General features: G+C 37.2%; 2 protein-coding genes across 2 annotated transcripts; both read right to left on the reverse strand.

Annotated features, from left to right (window-relative positions):
- Positions 1–120: 120 nt before the first annotated feature.
- Positions 121–7,808, reverse strand: LOC18605543 (chromosome transmission fidelity-like protein). Its single transcript, XM_007038597.3, has 9 exons — positions 7,499–7,808; positions 6,012–6,137; positions 5,804–5,899; positions 5,441–5,587; positions 4,008–4,188; positions 2,574–3,668; positions 1,385–1,551; positions 1,081–1,285; positions 121–498 (listed from the first exon to the last, which is right to left on the reverse strand). The coding sequence occupies exons 1-9, from the start codon at positions 7,580–7,582 to the stop codon at positions 431–433; spliced, it is 2,169 nt and encodes a 722-aa protein (XP_007038659.3). The 5' UTR covers positions 7,583–7,808; the 3' UTR covers positions 121–430.
- Positions 7,809–14,043: 6,235 nt separating this feature from the next.
- Positions 14,044–16,537, reverse strand: LOC18605546 (membrane steroid-binding protein 2-like). Its single transcript, XM_007038601.3, has 2 exons — positions 16,134–16,537; positions 14,044–14,705 (listed from the first exon to the last, which is right to left on the reverse strand). Exons 1-2 carry the CDS (start codon positions 16,439–16,441, stop codon positions 14,363–14,365), a joined length of 651 nt encoding a protein of 216 aa, XP_007038663.1. The 5' UTR covers positions 16,442–16,537; the 3' UTR covers positions 14,044–14,362.
- Between the last annotated feature and the right edge of the window lie 2,217 nt (positions 16,538–18,754).

Raw genomic sequence — 18,754 nt, forward strand, 5'->3', positions numbered from 1 at the left:
TTGCATGCAGTAGGGAGTGAATAGAGAGCACGTTGTGGAGAGAAGAAAGTTGTTGAGATGCCAAAGCACAAAGATATCGAGTACGAACCTAGAAAATCATGGAGCAACACTAAGGAACTAATCAATGATGAGGCCTACGCTAATTGTTAACCAACTCCGAAGAACAAACTATTCTCCTGGCAATAGCACTGTCCTTTCTCTCTCACAAAACTCTTGGGAGAATAAATTGGAACAATTTCCATTTTAAGCTTCATTTAGATTTGGAAACACCTTATTTTGCCTTTGTCGAACCAAACTCCAAACAAGAAAATCACATCCAACAAGACAAGGGGCAAAAGACAGCATTGCAGAACATAGAAGCAAGCAGCAAGGACATAATTTGACTCGAATAACCAGACACTCTGATTGTCCAAAAAACCGTCCATGGATTTCATATGGATGGCTTTTGCACAGCAGCACCTGCAGCATTAGCCTTTTCCTTAACAATGGGCTGTGGTCCTGTTAAAAAAAACAGCAAACAAAGGGAAGGGAGGGGAGGAGATGTTAGACTTCTGTCGAGGGAATTTCCCTGCGTAAGGTACAGCAAAGTTATCAGGAGTAAGGACATGTATACTAAAGACCAGCAGAAGAATACAGTACACACACAAGCACCAAAAACTGTCTTAAAACAATTTTTCTTTTTTTTCTTTTTTTTGTATCCGAAAGATCAAAACTTATCCTCCTAAGATGAATGAATAGATGTCTTCTTAAAGCTTTAAATGTTAAGCTAGGGAGAAAAAACAAGCATAATTGATGATTGATTAATATTATATTCGAGATTACAGAGCTTCACCATTCCTTAAAAATACATCATTCAATCAAGGAGGGCATTTCTCCAACTTTCTTTACACTGCAAAGCAGAAGAAGCTGCCATCAAATGTTGAAAGGAAACCCGATGTGTAAAAAAGTCCATGCTTGATTAAGTTATCTATGATCTTTCTTGGTTTTTGGTTTCCACCTATCAATTACAAAGAGTGAAAAGCTAAATACATTTCGAAATGTTTAGACAAAGTTTAAAATGAAAGCGTTCAAATAGCATACCGGAAATCAGGGCCTTAGGCCTGTTCTTGAACAAAATCTTGTGGCGAATAACTCCAACAACATCGAGCTCCACCCTAGACGAAGTAGCCTCATCACTTTGGTCCCCATCCATGCACTTGATTTTCTTGAGCACCAACATGGGCTTCTTGAGGGCCACTTTTGACCCTGTTAACTCATGGTACCCAACCGTGAAAGTGTAACTCTCCTGCAGGTTTATTTAACATGAAGGAATTTCCGATCTTGTTAATGGGATTTTTAATTATCAGTATTGCTGCGATAATCTGAAGTAAAAACAGAAAAGAACCTGGGAAGAAGGACGGCAAAGCTGTCCGATTGTGAGGTTTTGGAGAGAATCCTGGAAGGAAGGCTGCACTTCAACCACGCCTTGCAATTCGATTATTGCCCATTCAGGGCAGTTCTCTGCTCCGCAGCTACACTTTACCTGGATCTGCATTCTCGTTTCACTTTTATCTGCAACACGGCGGCGATGAGTTAATGGAACAAACTACTAGCAGTAAAAATGATCTGGAATCATCGGATTTCTCACTGTACAAGAAAAATGGGGAACATTTACTTGGACGAGTTTCAATTTGATATTTGGGGTTGGGGAATTGGCGGCAAGCAGTCGCGGGTTTTTATGGAAGTTGGTAGATGCAAAAACATGAAAAAGGAACCTGTTTTGTCTGCTGTCGGCACCGATTCTACTACTAAACGGCGTCGTTTAATTTTTCATAAATGTCGGGCCCCAAGAAGCATCTGACAAGCCGATTAAGGTGGCAAAGGAAGGATATATATTAGTGTGAGGATCACATTACATTAGGTTGTTTCAAGTCAAGTTTTAACTTATTGTTTGTTTTCTTCTAATGATTTTGGTTTGTTTACTGTGGATTTAAAAAGGTTTCTAACATATGCACTCAAACAATAAACACAGTCGGGTTCAAATCGAATCAAGATTGATTGCTGCCTAAGCATCCAAACAACACGTAGTGAAGATTAGTCATTGGCTACGTTCCCTTTTCTCTTGCTGATATACGCCTGGATTCAGCAAGATTAGCCACCTAAACCAATAGAATTGAATGACAGATCATTAATCTACCAAAAAGGACAAATGAATGATCAAGAAAGCATAGCAGCACATTGGAAACGATGCCGGCACTACAATTAGCAGTTATGTGATTACAAATTCCACAGAGTGTCACACTGCCAAGCTAACTAGTGGGCTTAATGAGGCAAACCTCATTCTAAAATTATGTGTACCCAAACAATGAACCATAGAGAGAAGGGTTACAAGGTTAGTAGTCTTTTCTAATTTCTAGCAAGTTTCCTGAACTATACAAAAATGGTGATAGCCTTCAGCATTCATGGCCTCTCTCCACTGCGATGGTGAGAATAATTAAATATAGGATTTATAAAAGCATGTTCTTTAGACATAGCCTTCTCTGTAACATCGTATTGCTGGCATATGAAATCAGTTTGGGAGAAGTTATCTATACCAACATCTGGCAGGGTCAAGTGATTACTGGATTGGGTCAGTGAAGAGCTCGGTTGCCGCCGAAAGTAATCCTGATTCTCCAGATCGTACTCAACTGGAATTGCCCCCGTGAGAGTTTTTATTGCAAACTCAATGCAAGGGTCTGCCCAGATATCTGCCAAAGGCGTATCAAGGGATGACCCAGGCTTGTCATCAGTCTTGTGGCCCATTTCAACCTTTCCAGCATGTTCTTTTGGAATAGCTGGGTCTGCCAGAGGCAGATCCATACCACATCCTTGTCTTTCAACACTGCCATTTCCATTTACTTTCCTCTCAGCATGAACTTCTGGAGTAGCCAGAATACCTGGACCTTTACTACTGTTCAACTCAGAGATCTTTGGATTATCACAGGGTATTCCAGTGAGAGTTTGAATGGCAAATGCAATGCATGGATCTGTCCATAAATCTGCAAGAGGCATATCAACAAGGGATCCTGGCACCTCACTAGCTTTAACATCACTTTCAACCTTTCCAGAATGTACTCCTGGAATAGCTGCATTCCCCAGAGGCAAAACACCATTATCTGCATCAGCCTCAGTTTCTAAATTTCCAACATGACCATTCATTGTCAACATTTCCCCAGAAGAAAGCATGTTATTCGGTGCCAGTATCAGCTCTTTACTCTTAGGAGAGTCCAGGTCACAGCTTGTTTCCAGAGCAGACTCGGGTTGATCAGGCTGTTTGGAGGCCCCATGGATACACCTACCAGGGGAAGAACTCTCAGCTGCATCTGGTATTACTTCACTTAATTGCTTAAATGAAGATCGGCGAGCTCTAGCAGTTTTTAGTTCTGGTGTTGGATCAAGTGCAACTCCAGCAAGTCGCTTTGAAGCTCGTCGAGGAATATTAAATGCCTTTTTAAGCTTGGTCTTGCCCCTTCCCTGTTGGGTTTTTTCAGTTTCATCCTTTATCATCCCATTTTCACTAGACTGTTTATCTAAAAGGACTCCAACTACGTTGCCTGAGGCATGTACACCTTCAGAATCTTTTCCTCCTATTTGTTCAGAGCCTTTAGCTTCTGACAGTTTCAAACTGCTCAATTCAGCACCTACTCCAGCTGATGCATGCAAGAGAAATTGGATTAGATGCATTGCCCTATCCAATATCATCAATATAAGCATCAGTGTAACCCAACGCCCCAACTTTTTCAGCATCAAAAAGTCCATTACCAAACATTAAACATATATCTTGTTCAGTTATATGTTCACCAAATGTTCTTTATCAATTTGTTCGGAGTCATATCTCATTAGAAAAATACCAAAGAACTCTGGATCCCCCTCCCTAAAAATGATAAGATAAAAGGTAAAGCAAAACGAAGAAAGAAGAGAAAAGATGAATTAATAGGAAAGAACAAAAATAACATTAATCATAGTTTCAAGGGACTGCAAATTTAAACCTTTATGCTGATTAGTAGCATGTTTAGAAAGGGATGTCTGTTCTCCAGTACTGGCAGAAGCAAGCATCTCTTCTTCCTTTGTTATCCCGCTCAAATTTGAGACCTGTTCTGCACTCTGTCTCTCTGTTTCATCAGTTATTCCGTTCACATCTATCTTCTGTCTCTCAACATGGGCAGGTTCCTAAGGGACAGAGGAATAAAATAACAAGAAAAGGTCAAAGTTTTGAATAATATAGTTCAACCCGAGAAGAATTTCTTGAGAATGAAAGAGATACAAATGCTGCCTCAAGGACTAATCTAGGGATAACTCCGTTCAATAAATAAGGCAAGTCTTTGAAGTGCTTGCTTATTTCAGTCTTTGAAGTACTTATATATATCTACATTAAATGTCAACTCTGGAGGTTGATCATTGCATCATGTGATGGTACCAAGAATTTGGATACATGGACTTCTGCAGAACCCTAAAAATAAAGATTAACCAGATGCATTTAATCTGATGAAAAACTTTAGTCCATTCCGTTGTAACGTGTCAGCCATTTGGATATTGTTTGATGTATCGGCCATTTGGATATTGTTTGATGTATCGGCCATTTGGAAATTGTTTGAAGTATTAGCCCCACTACTTCAACAGAAATGTTTGACAAGAAGGAGAAGCAAATGCAAATAGGCAGTCTAAGAGGCAAAAAAAAAAAAAAAAAAAACCCTTCAATTGTGAAAAACTTGTGATTTGGAATCACATCTGGTGTAGTTGCGGACCAACTTGGAGTCTAGGTGATTTCAAGATTTAGAAACCTTGCTGAATCATAACTTCTCAGAATCATATAACTTAGACTCTAAATATGTACAAGCATATTCATCCAAAGATGTACAAAAATCAAAAAGAAAAATCAACAAAAATGTATCTAAATTACACACACACACACACACACACACACACATACATATAAATCCAGACAAACAAACTGATAGAATAATCTGATCATCAACAGAAAGACAAAGGCAATGGTTCCGGAACAAGAGAATTTCAAAAGGAAAGCCTGTAATAAGATTGATCTCTACATAGTCTATGAATGGAATGCTAGTACTTGTCTCACAAATTTTTAACTGCAATTCTCCTCAGCAGGGTGTGACCGACAACATGTAAATCATTAACTGTTCACAGGAGGTAGCATCAATTACACATATACTAATTTTTTTAAAGCCAGAGTGTGCATTTCAATACCATTGTCCATCATCCAAAGACTTGGAGCGAAAGTATAGTTAAAATGACCAAAGGCAAGACAGTTCTGCTGATAAACAAATCCAATTGACTGATAAATCTAACCAGGGTGATTAAAAAGATAGATAACTTAATGATAAGTAAAGTTCGATATAGAATTAACTGAGAAATGAAAATATAGAAACTTGGAGAATCCAAACATGATTATACATACACAGATATTATCTTCTTCCAAGTCCTCATCATTGCTGCCTTTGTCCTTAGGCTTGAAAGCAAGCTTTCCAAGCTCCCCAGTTTCAACATAGCGAAGTGCATCCTTCATGGAACGAAATACATATCCACTGACAGGATCAGTGTAAAACTGCAGAAATTAAATATCAATTAAAGTAGCAGTGACCAGCAGCTAATAGCCATGGCAACAATCAACTTTAAAAAGAGAAAAAAAAAAAACCATAAGATCACAGATCAGGACTAATCAACATCCATGAACATGACTGAACAAGGATGGTCATAATAAAATACTGGTCAATATTCTTTAGAAAGCTTGTAGACAACTGTATGAAAAAAGTTTTATTACAGGATCTTTTCTGACTCTATGTGCCCTCTTTGTTATCCTGATTTCCTTAATCCATCCTGGAGGTAACCCTTCTGCCGCAGCCTTCTCAACTGTAACCTAGATTGCTTGAACAATTAAAAATTTTCTTCTTTAGTAAACAAATCTTGGAGAAATCAACATACATATAACGTTATAAACAAAAGGCAATAAGTAGATTTCATCAGCAGACATTTTTTGAAGATTGCTTGCCAGAGCCATTTTCCTTCTCTTCTGTTTTACAACCACACTTGTCTAGATAGCGAGACACCTCCGCCCTGGAAATGAATCTAAGTTCACCACAGGGTGCATAGTAACACTGCAATAAGCCCAAATGTCATGTAAGCTTTGTATGAATCATCTTGCATTCAGAGTTGTTGCCAATAAGACGTTTTATTTGTTTGATGCATCCACCATAACTCTCAACTAGTATTCAGAAATCAAAAAGAGATTCAGAAGTACTGCTATGCCAAAACAAATAAACAGCTACAAGTGATTGGAATACATAGAAGAGTATTGATGTGTGCTAGCGGATGCAATGTGTCATACTGAAGAAACCACCAATAAATGAAGATCAGTGAAAAAAAAAAAAAGCATAACAACTACAAGTGCTTCCCCCTCACTTGCATATGATATTATTTGATTTCCTTTTATTTTCCAAGAAGTAAGACAAAGGAAGAAGGTAGAAAAGCAACCTCTTCATTTGCAAATTGCATCCACTTCAGATAAAGACAAAGATAAATGGCACAAAGGGCAGTTAAATGCATTTTTGAACTCTAATAAGAATGTTCCTCACAAGACGATGCAGTCCTAATCCATTTGTTTAAGGCCCCGCCAAGAAAATAAGAAAATATATTGCTAGAATTGTCAATGGAGATCTACCATCAAGCATGCGTAATGCATAAGGGTGCTAGACCCATTTTATAGATGACCTCCGTATCTCCAAGATCTTGAATTACGGCTTTTTCCTTCTCAAAAGCTCTTGCAATTCAATTTGGCTCTAGCTACTATTTCAGCATATCAATTTAACAACCAGTATATTATGTGACTGATATGACAATGTTGAACACATTTTCTTTCAAATAATTTCATTTTCTAACAAAACAACCACAGCTTCATTTCCCACAAATTTGATTTTCAATAATTTCAAGAAGTTCACAGTCCACCTACAGCTTTAGGAAAGTTATCCAGGACCATTTGTTTCCTTAAAAAATGAACCAAGTTAACATCCACTAAACATCTACACTAACCAATGATTACTGCATCATCAACCCTCCAAAACCAAAAGCATAATGTAGCTGTTACTGTCTCCAAGCACTCAAGCAGGATGGGAAATCACCTCTTTAGCTAACCTAGGGACATAAAAAGGGGGGAAAACTGAAAAACCGCAACAAAGATTGGAGGAGCTAAATACAACAGTTACAATAGTAAAATCAGGAAGAAATTTACAGATACTTATCTTTCTCATGAAATAACCTCATAACACAAAAGATACTAGTAACTACTAACAGCGATGCAAGAAGCTCAAAATTTAAGTCCAAGAAATAAAATTAGGTATAACAAACCAAAGATCTTGCAATCCTAAAGCTAAAACCTTGATATAAAACAAGACAGCTGCAAAAAAGCAGAATACTGAAACTGGGTTTTGCTTTTGATAACTGATTTAACCAATTTACTTACCTTATCCTTTTTACCATTCCTCCTCTGTCTCACCTCCACTTTCCAGCCAGGGGGTAGCCAGTCATCAGTTGTCTGGTCCTCCATTTTTCCCAAATCTCAAGCTCACAGGTAACAACTCGCCAGCTACCAGGGGAAGAAGAAGAAGGGAAATAAAAAAAGAAAAAAAATGGGTGTTTCTCTTTTATGTTTGTGTGCCTGTGAAGGAGAGTCAAAAGCCTCAAAAATGGACGGAGTGAGTGTTTCAGACAAAAGGGATTCCTCAGAAACCACGTGTTGCCAAACTTGCTGTGCTTCAATTTGAGATACATAAACTTAAACGTGTCCCCCCTTCTACACTGGGTTTGTACAGTAACAAGCAAGTAACAGCATATTCCCCACTTCTCTTTTACTTTTGAAATGCAGTCAATGTGAACCGGTGAAGTGTAAAAATTACGTGACATGCGCTTCGTTTGGGTTGTAATTTTCGGACCCAAACTGGTCCCTTTTGTCGTCAAATACAACTTATTTATAATTATTTCCTTTTTCCTATTCTCTCTGGTAATGCACTGAATGGAGTGTCCACAATTGCAGGCATGTGATCAGGTGAACAAAATAGTATGGGATTGGTCAACTTGTGTCCAATCAGGACTGAAAAGGCTGCTGAAAAGGCACTTTGATCTATTTTTATCGTGTGGTTTGGGAGTATGGGATGATCTCTCCGCGATTTGCCACATAGATTTGGGAGCGTGGTATTTTCCCAATTCCCACTCTTATCACTTTATCTAGGGGAGTAACGTCTCCGTACTTCAGCTAGCATAAATTATTACTTTGTCTTTGGAGATGGGCCTCGTCGGCCCAATGGACTCCTTTCATTGCGGAGCAGTAAAGACTGTGGGCCAACCCGATGAGATCTTACCAATGCTTACCTATCAATGTCCTAGTTACTGACGGTATATTACTCGATTGCCCCCACACAATCCAATTGAGATTTAGTAAGATTCAACCTGAATTTATTACATTAAAAAAATATATATATCAACAATTGGAAACTCAAGAATGTCTAAAGACTTGTGGACTAAGTTTCACACTGAAAATGTAAATAAAAGCGACAAATGATCAAAAAATTGAATTCTCAATCAGATTTTAACTCACTTATATGGAATGATAACGAAAAAATAATTATTTTTAAATTTGATAAATTAAATATTTGACTTTTTTCGAATTAACATAGGATTGAATCTGTTTTATTATTAAACCCAATTTTATAAGTATGAAATTATTAAAAAAAAGTCAAAATTTTATATTTTGCTGTCTCGAATTTAGACTCATTGTTGATAAGGTTTTTTTTTTTTTTTGTAACCATTTGATACTTGTGAACAGTAATTAGATTTTACGTGAAAAGACTTTTGTTTTTAAAATGTATGAAAGCTTGAATCCAAATTAAGAAGTTGAAAGATTGATACAGCTTCAGAAACTGCCAAGATAAGAGATTTATGCTTAGTGCCATACAACTTGTTTCCATTTAGTTATGTTTCAGCGGTCTTCTAAGTTCCAACTAACAACATTTCCCGCAATGGCTCAGAATCATAGATGTGCTTTCGAGTCAACTGCACTGTCTGCGAAAGCACCTAAGCTGCTTTCTTCAAAGGATCAAGCCATGGTGACAAATTCGTTGAATGCAAGGAAACGTGTTAGGCACCCAGGAATTGAAAGGAAAATTAATCTAAAAAGAGTCAAGAAAGTTGGCGCCCAGAGAAGATTGAATTTGTTTTTATCTGTGCGTTATTGGGTGACATGACGTCCATAACTTTAGTGAATCAGATTGAGGAATTGTTCAAAAGGCCTAGAGAAACTTGCAGCAGTTCTCCATAAACTCAAGACTCCTTTATCTTTCCTGGTTCAAAAGAATAATTAACAACTCTAATCAACAAAAAACCTATACTGGTTCCTAAAAATTGTTCAGTACATGTAAGTACAAGAAGGAAGAAAGCCCCCACATAACCATACAGCTTAATGAGACCACTTAATATATGCTCTTCGACTCAATTGAAGTATACTAAATCATAATTAAAGAAACGTCTTGTTCTGTATCTCTATTATCCTGGAGCAGAAACGAAATTTTGTTACAGCCGGAGCCAATCAATTATGAAGTGGGTTTGGTCCATCAGGGACAAGTCGATGTGAAACGGCGTGCACTGAGCTGAATTTTTTGGTGCCAGCAGGCTTCCCAAGGATATGGATGGCAGAGAAGCTACTATAGAACATAGGAGAATACTTGTCTCTCAATCTTTGATCTGTTTCTTTACTGGTTGCTTGGCTGATATATCGGCAACTGGTGACTCGAATCAAGCCTAGGATGATGAAAAAGGTTAGAAACAAGAATAGAGAGTTTTGAGTTCTCATAGTGGGGGAAAGAGCTAGGAAGAAGAAGAGGATTGTATGGCAGAAAAGCAAAGGTGTTTTCTTTTGCTTGTGTATGTTGGCAGCTACCAGTCTATATATAAAGGGTTAAGCTGACTATGATGAGCAAAACATTATTAACATTCAGACCAACAATTCAGAATTATATAATACCTTTGATGCACTCACATCATCTGTATATATCTTGAAAATGTCAAAGGTTGACTTCTGGATGGAGTCGTTATCAGCAAAGAGGCTTGTTGTAGCACGCTGAGGATGAAATCTTTCCAAACAGTTATGCAAAACATATACTAAAACTTCACAATTTCCAACAAAAGAAAATTATATACCATGTGATCCTTGACATGGTTGAACAATTTCTGTTAAGCAAAGAAGACATTTTCAGGGCAGATCTCCGTATTATTCAACCAACCATTTTCATGTTGTTTCCAAAAATACAATGGTGACCACACCATCTAATATCAGAAAAATCTTTACAGGCAAATTTAAATTACTTGCAATCTTGTGCTACTACCTTATAAGATAAAACTTCTAGTAGAATTAGAGTTCAAGCCAAAAATTAAACCCAAAAGGTACATGCAGGTTATCCAAATTAGTTCCTTTCTTGTGCCAGGCTAAACTGTTGGTTGCCTGACCTACAAGCTACAACTTGTGTATTGTTTATGCTGACGAGCGGCTAAATTATATGTTGACAATAAAGCCATTTGGAGCTTTGTCATTAGATACATACATTGGCCTATGTTCATGCATCTCCAGGTACCGTTTTATGTTCTTGTTGAGAAAAACCAAGTAAGATATTATATGCCTGTATCGTTTTCTGTCAGAAGTGCCTAACCCAGTGAGGCACCATGGTCCATGGAGAATAAAATAGATGAAGACCAAAGTAAAGAAAGAGAAATTATGCGTCTAACAGTTTTCTCCATTAAAAAATGTGTTTATTGCCAAAATGATGTTTTTAGCGTGCAGACTTCTCTGTTAATAAACAATATGGAAATGACATCAGGGAAGAAAAACTAGTTCCCAGTACTAGTTTCTTGTCAAATTTTGTAGATTTGACCAGTTCCAATTGTTGTATAAACTTACTTCGTCTTGATCAGTTGATCACTTTTAAGCCACCCCGGTTACCTATGTTATCCTCTAGTAGCATGGGTTGAAGTCTAAACAAAGTATGAAGAGGACTACCTTTCCCATACTCCCGTACTTTGACTCGCTAAAGTGTCTCGAGAATTTGGAAGTATTGAGCTTGGGGTTACTCTGGAATCTTGAACAACCAAAGTGAAAGCAGGAAGTTGGTAGATGCTACCTCTTGTTAAGGACATTTATCTTTTGGTTATAAATTGCTTGAAGCAGCTCTTTTTGTTTTTTTATGCTTATCCGAAGGAAGAAAATACCTGAAGTTGACTTATTAGTTTGTGCTCTATAGTAATTCGTGGGGATCTGTTATCAACTTCCAATTGTTCATCGGTGTGAAGAAGATATGCTGATAGATCGGCAATAACTTTTCAGTCAACACTGCTGTTCTTGCCGATACAATTCAGAAACCGTACTGCTTAACATGATTTACGAAAAAGATTAATGGAATTCATGAATACATGATAAAATTCTTCAAATACATTATTCCAGGTGCAAAGTCTCTACAGACAAAAGAAACTGCTGCTGATAATGCACAGGTACAAATGATTTTATACACTTGAACATGGTGAATAGCCAATTGTAAATGCAATCTTATCATGGCAAATTCAACAGTTATTTACCTACGCTTATTGCATTTCATCAACACTGAAACATGCTTTTGATCAATACACTAACTAAAACGATAATTTGGTTCCAGGAAAGAAAGAATCTGCTTCCAGATCTAAGTGGGGAAGATACTATCTGAAAGTGTCTTCCCTCACTTTCATTCTTTCTTTCCAAGAACCAACTTTATCTCTCTCCCTTTCAAAGGGGAAGAGAATATACATTCCTGGAAAGATTGCATATGAACATAAACAGAATTCTGATCAGTTGTGCAGTGGGTTTGGTCCTCCGGGGACAAGTTGATGCGAAACACCGCGAATTGCCCCGTACTTCTGGTTTCCAGACACAGGAGGAGAGCTAGCAGAAAAATGCTCTGGAAATGAAAAAGGAAACTTGGTTCTTAACTTTTGTTGTGTTTCCTGGTAGGAAGCCCAGGTGACTTGCCGACAACTAGAAAGATGGACTGTTGCTAGCATAATTGCGAATATCAGAAGTGGAAGAAAAGGACTAAGAGTTCTCATGGTCTGAAATGACTGGAAAAGGGGTCTCAGGAAAACAGGACCTTCTGAGTTGGATTTCTAGGTTTGAAGTCTATATATAACGGTAGCAGGGTAGCAGGTTCCAATAATCACTCCTAGTCTTTAGAATGACATGAATGCCCATATTCTAATCATTGTTAGGCCTACCTTTCATAATGGATTATCAATCTCGCTTCAAATGGGATCAATTTAAAACAAAGAGCCAAGAATTTGGTGGAGTTTGATATCAGATATGAACTTCAGCTACAGATAAGTTTAAGTCGGCATGTGTAATGAATCCAGCAAGACTTCATAAGTTTCTTAGATAATTTGTTGTAAAATGCTGGAAGGCAAATAAGGATTCTTGGCATAGATGATTAAACGTGTTTCCTATCATTTTCGAAAGTGGTAATGAAAGGACAGGTTTGATAACATTTGGCTTCAACGAGAGGTTAGTCGTCTTTAAGGGACCAGGCATTGAATAAATTGTACATTTGATTGGATATGTCAATGCTCATCTCAACTGCCAGCCTCAGAAAGTGAAACTTATAGCTTAATCACCTGTCTTTTCACCTTGCTCTCCAATGAAACCACGCTGTTCCTTTGCTAGATGTACCTGAGTAACTGGAGCTTTTGAGCAGCAGATTCAGAATTTTAGATGAACTACCAAGGAGCCTATCATATAAAGCATCATATCTCGTGGGGGTTACGATCTCTATCATCAGCAGGCAGTCTTGCTGAGGTTCCAGGAGCTTTGATCCCTTCTCCAATTTGGTGATGGGGTGTGGTCCTGTTTTTAATGACCTGTTGTGATCCAAAGGCTTGAGAGACAGGTTTGGAATGTGAAAATGGTTACCACCAAGGTACCTACCATAGTGGAAGCTGCACTAAGGGAACTAGCTGGAACAGTGTGAGCCTCTTTTCGCAGCATCAGTTAACATTTGAAACATTTGCAAAATTTTCTGCGGATTGCATGAGTAGCTTGCAAATTTTCTGAGCATCCATATGCTTTGCTGTTTACGGTCCATGCCAGCTTTGGCATACGTGCTAGCATGATTGACAACTAAAACCTAATCCGTCCGTAAACGTCTACAGTCAACTCAGCCTCTACCTATCAAACTCCAGAGCAAGCTAAACGTTATAAAGAATAAAAGCATCAGTAAATCGTAGCTTTGTTCCCGATTCATTGGATTGAAAGCCAACCTATACCTACCCACTTAGGAGAAAAGTATATTGAAAATGCATCAGATCCAGTAAAGTCTACTTAAATTAATACTGGAAAATGACGGTTTAAAGGCTGATGAGATCCCATTGTTCAACATCTATAATTGGGAAAAGTAGTATTATCAAGATTTGGCATGTCTTTTTAAGACAAACAAATTCATTTTGTTTACCAGCTCTCAAGCAGTTAAATAAATGAATTGGCGGACGGTTGGCAGGTTTTCTTTCTTATCTCTCATATTCTCCACAATAGCCCACTAGGCCTGGTTGGAGCTGAGTTCGTTTGAAATTCGAAAATCTAACACTTCAACCCTTCAAGTTTAATTCGGCCCGAAGTTGTAAACAGCAGTAACATGACCGTCTCGAGCATCTTTGGAATATGGGTGATTGAATGGCTTCTCACTCTGTCAGGAGTTCTTTGCTGTCATGCTTTCCTATACATCGCGCTATCTATTTTCCACATGCCTTTATGCAATTCGTCATCAATGCCTAATCAAAAACCGCTTTTGGCCTCCTTTGTTTAAGCTAAACTCTTGATCTACCATATGAAATGCATAAACAATACGTGCAAGAAATTGGCCCCGCATGACTTACTTGACAAACTTCGAACTCAAAACACTCACCATTTATATATCGGAAAGCACTTCAAGGAAAGATTGTAAAACCTAATTTGAACAATTCAGCATGCATTGAGATTCGAGAGAAAGGGAGGACCTGTTTTAATATCTTACAATGCACCCACAGCACCTACTGATTTAGTGAACAAAGTAAGTCCGGGCCACACATCAACCAGCTCAACATCACAATTATTTGCCTGGATCCCCAAAGATTTAACATCTTGATTTATTTTTGATGAACTAAGCCAGTTCACTAAAACAGTATTCTGCACTAAGTATTAACTGTAAACAACATTACTCCATCTCTTGCAGCATCTTCGATAGAAAGAGTGATCACCCGTTAAAAACGGCAACAACTAAGCCCAAACATATCACTCCTCCTTAGCATCAGCACCAGAAGATTTTTCCCCAGTTCCAGGAACTGCGCTATCTGATGGACCATCCTCAGCAGGCTTAGCATCACTTTCTGTAGCTGCTGAGCCTTCACCACTGCCAGCCTCTTCAGTTATCGGAACAGTCTTCTTGATGGTTCCAACCTTAACATACTTGCTCATGAACTTGTACTCCCAATCCTGCAAAGCCTCCAATTCGAATGGACCAAGGCCTGAGATATCCCCAGTTAAATCCTTTTCTTCAAAAGACATCTTTGCAAGAGCTCTGCTAGCATCCTTTCCAGCAAACAGTGCATAAGGTCCACCGGGTCCGTAAAACATTCTGCAAGAGAGATTACGATCAGGTAACAGCCATGAACTTTCTAATTCAAATATGCATAATTCTTGCATATATATGATTAACCGTGCCTCTTGCAAATTTTACAATCAGACAGAATTTCTGCACAAATTATGTGCAAAGTGATACTCAAGTATTCCTGACACATTATGCATAGATCATGTGCAACAAAATAGCATCAAACCAGTATGGTATTACAATATGAAGTCTCAAGCCAGAAAATAAAGTATTACCAGTTGTACTGAACTTAGCCAGTTACAATGCAAATTACTCCAAAAATATGCTAGTTGATGACATTTTTGACATTGTAACTTAAATTTAAACAAACTATTTGACAAGAGAAGCATAAATAAGTTAATGAAATTAATGCAAATCACATCAAATAGGAATAAATGGAGAGAACTTAAGCGGCAGAAATTATTTTAGCTTTAGAAACATAAATTATTTCAGTTAAAAATGAACCAAAGCAAATTGTGCAGGAATAAAGTTCGTTGACATAATATTGACAGATAAAGCACAACCAAGTTTGAGGCTTACCTCAAACTCTCTTTATCAACTGTGTGCATATGGTGCACATGTGTGTGTGTTACTGTGTTAGAGGGAGAAGGAGGCGACAAGGAAAACGCAGGACAGGGGAGTGATCCATTAAGTACTGAAATTAATTTTCCAGCTTTTGGTTGGAGGGATACACAGTTCACAAAACAGACATATCTATCTCAACTTTTAGCTTAATTGAAATAGTGTTATATCAATTAAGGTACAAAAACATGTTCATATCTGTGACCATAGAAACAGGTTAAATCTCCGGATGACAGCAAAGGGCACCATATTATTGAAATTTCATTTTTCACTCAGTCAAAACATGTGATTTAGGGTCAAAGTCCGGAAATTTAATTTCACAAGCATTTCTTATATTCATCTCAAAACTTTAGGCACCGATCATCCATTATTAAGAAATCCAATGCAACCCATCACTGGAATTACGTAGACCAATATAGCTATTTATAATTTTATCACATGGTAGCAATATCATATCCTGCTCAATTATAACCAAAGAAAAATGAAAAGGGAAGCGTCAAATTGGATAGTCATATCCATCAACTGAAAGTTCAAAGAAACCAGGAGAGCAGCAAAAAGCTGCAACCAAGAAAGCTTACAAGTTCAACCTTTAATTAAAGCAAGTTAAAGGTATATAAAATAGAAGAAAATATAAAATTAATTCTAGATAACCTCAAAAGCAGTTCCTCATAGAAATAAATAAAAGCCCCAAAATTTCCATACCCAAAAAGCTAGTGCCATAACAAAGCTGATTTCCCAACAAAACCGTTGACCCAAAAAATTGAGAATAGGAGAAACCCAATATCTTATCCAAGAAGAAAATCCAAAAGAAAAGAAAAAGTAGCAGCGTTATACCTGCTTTGAGAAACATCATAGATCTGGCCCTTGATGGCCATGAGGAGTGGCTTCTTGGAATCCGAACCATCATACTGCTTAAGTTCCTCCTCGGTAATCTCGCCGAGCTGGACCGGAGGAGGGAGTGGCTCCATCTGCTCCTCGAAAGCCCTATTCCGTAGATGTTGATCCCCGGACGACCCAAACAGACCCGTTACGACATAGTAAATGGCCCACAACAGAGCAAGAACCGTGAAGAAAGTGGCCGGAGATAGACCAGTATACGCCGTTATGGCCTCCTTCAAAGTCTCCCATAGCTGCAAAGCCATCGCTAAGATCTTTTTTCTTTTTGTCGCCGTTTAGAGTCTTCAGCAGTTTTGGTCTCAAATTGGACTGGATGGCTTTGATGGTCCCCACCCCCAAGGAGTTTTCCGTCTACATCTTATACTCCTTTTCTCCCGCAAATACTCTTAATTTATAGTCCTAATTTAGTTTTTTTTTTAAAGAACTCCACTTTTAAAAACTTATTTCTCTTTTTATTATTATATTTCTCTTTGTTGGTATCAATAGTTTATTAAATTGATTATAGATTTATGATTATTTTAAAAAACATTTATAATGTTAAGATTAAAAGAATAATAATTATGTTTGATTTCTTTTTATTTGTTTGTATCGATTTGGAGGCCACGGATTCCACGCCAAGAGTAGATTAAATGCATTTTTCTTGAACTTTTTGTCTTTTTTAATCAATTAAATTACCTAATAGTCCTTAGAAATGGTGGGTCGTCCACATCTATCCTTAATTTATTTACTAGTATTTCTTTTATCAATTCGTATATTATATTATTATTAATTATTATCTTATGTTGAATTTACTCAGTTATCCATTTCCTTTTGGGTGAGACGATTTCGGTCACCTACATTTTACTCTATTTTATTAGTGATAATTCTTTTTCCTAAGTTGTTTCACCGTTGAATCTAAGAGGGAGGGTAATTAAGTCATTCGCGTTAGACAAGTTGGTGGATGGCAGGTCAAAAACAACGAGCGTGGTTATGTCCATGCCAAAAAACGTGCGCTCTACCAACTTCTTTCAAAGATTTTTCTTGGCATAAGTATTGAGATTTCTAACTCAATTATTTGAATAAAAATTGCGTATTTCTATCGTTAAATTAAATATTTAGATCCGTATACATATATTTTGGTCATTGCCAACTGAAACTACATCCTTTTATTACCTGTTTATTTAGTAATGAAACTGACGAAAGCCGAAAAGGTTAGGATCAAGAAGCATCTAAATTGTACCATCGGGAACGGGGGGCTGTGTAGAGCGGCCTTCAATAAATGCGTGAATGAAACTTAGGATGCTAGCTTGACAGCGCCCACGAGCCTCGACGTACTTCCTACTTCCGTTATTGGTTTGAGCTCGGAGCTACTTCTTACTTTCATGATTTCAATCATATATATGAATTTTACGTGATTGTAAAATTAAATAGTTAAATTTTATATTATCATCAATTTATAAGATATTTTTTTTTAGATAACATCATAAAATAACTTATAAATTAATATGAATTGTGACAATTGATATTAGATAAATTCTTTGAGTATTAATAATGTATCACTAAAGACAATTTATTATTGATTTGAGCCAAAAGGTACTTCTTACTTTCATGATTTCAACGAGATGTACGAACCTCTTATGATTGTGAGATTAAATATTTAAATTTAACATCATTTTTAATTTATGAAATGTTTTTTATGAGATTAAATCGTGAAATTAACTAGTCAAAGTAAATAATAACTTGTAAGTTTATATGGATATTGACAATTGATATTAGATGAATTCTATGAATATTAGTAGTGTACCACTAAGAATAGTAAATCCTTATTGGAGCGGAGACTATGTTTATGGGAAGATTTCATGATTCCAACGAAAAAGAATGAATCTCACTTTAATTGTATATTAGAATGAGATTGAATATTTAAAGTTCATACCATTTTTAACATGAAATTCTTTTTGTGAGATAAAATCGTAAAATGATCAAATCAAAACAAATGATTCCGATCAAAACAAACAATACTATACGCTTTTAGCTTTTATGCTTTTATGGATTGTGGTTTCTCTTTGGAAGAACAGAAGTGGAAAACGAGATCAGAGCTCAACCGAAAACATATGCATGCAAGGGAGGTACAAGTGGTGGAGACCGCCTCCGGATTAATTGTGCTAATCAGGGTTAGGCATAAGCTAGGGACAGGCCATTTAAGAAGCTTGGAAAGGCATGTGGCTTCCTTATCGGCCCTAGTCTGTCTTTGTAATTGTATTTATAACCCCAATAGTAATTTTGTTGTATGGATTCTGAGTTAAAGCTTAGAAAGAAAGAAGCATGAAAAGGCAAAGCAAAATTCTCTGCTGTCATATGTTGCAAATATTAGATGCTATTTCCAGGCGTGAATGTGATGTTCTCAGCACTGACTTAACAGCTTCGAAATTTGATGTTTAGCAAAGTTATGAGACATGATAAGTCAAGATTCAAAAGTTTCAAAGCTGAAAACAAATCTTAGGTTCAAATTCAAAGGATGAAAACAGCAGGATGCTATATTATCAAGATGCTAAACGACACGATCCTGGTTAGAAGGTTGA

The sequence above is a fragment of the Theobroma cacao genome, chromosome 3 (genome assembly GCF_053813885.1).
Source record: "Theobroma cacao isolate CCN51 chromosome 3, ASM5381388v1, whole genome shotgun sequence".
In the NCBI taxonomy this organism is placed as follows: Eukaryota; Viridiplantae; Streptophyta; class Magnoliopsida; order Malvales; family Malvaceae; genus Theobroma; species Theobroma cacao.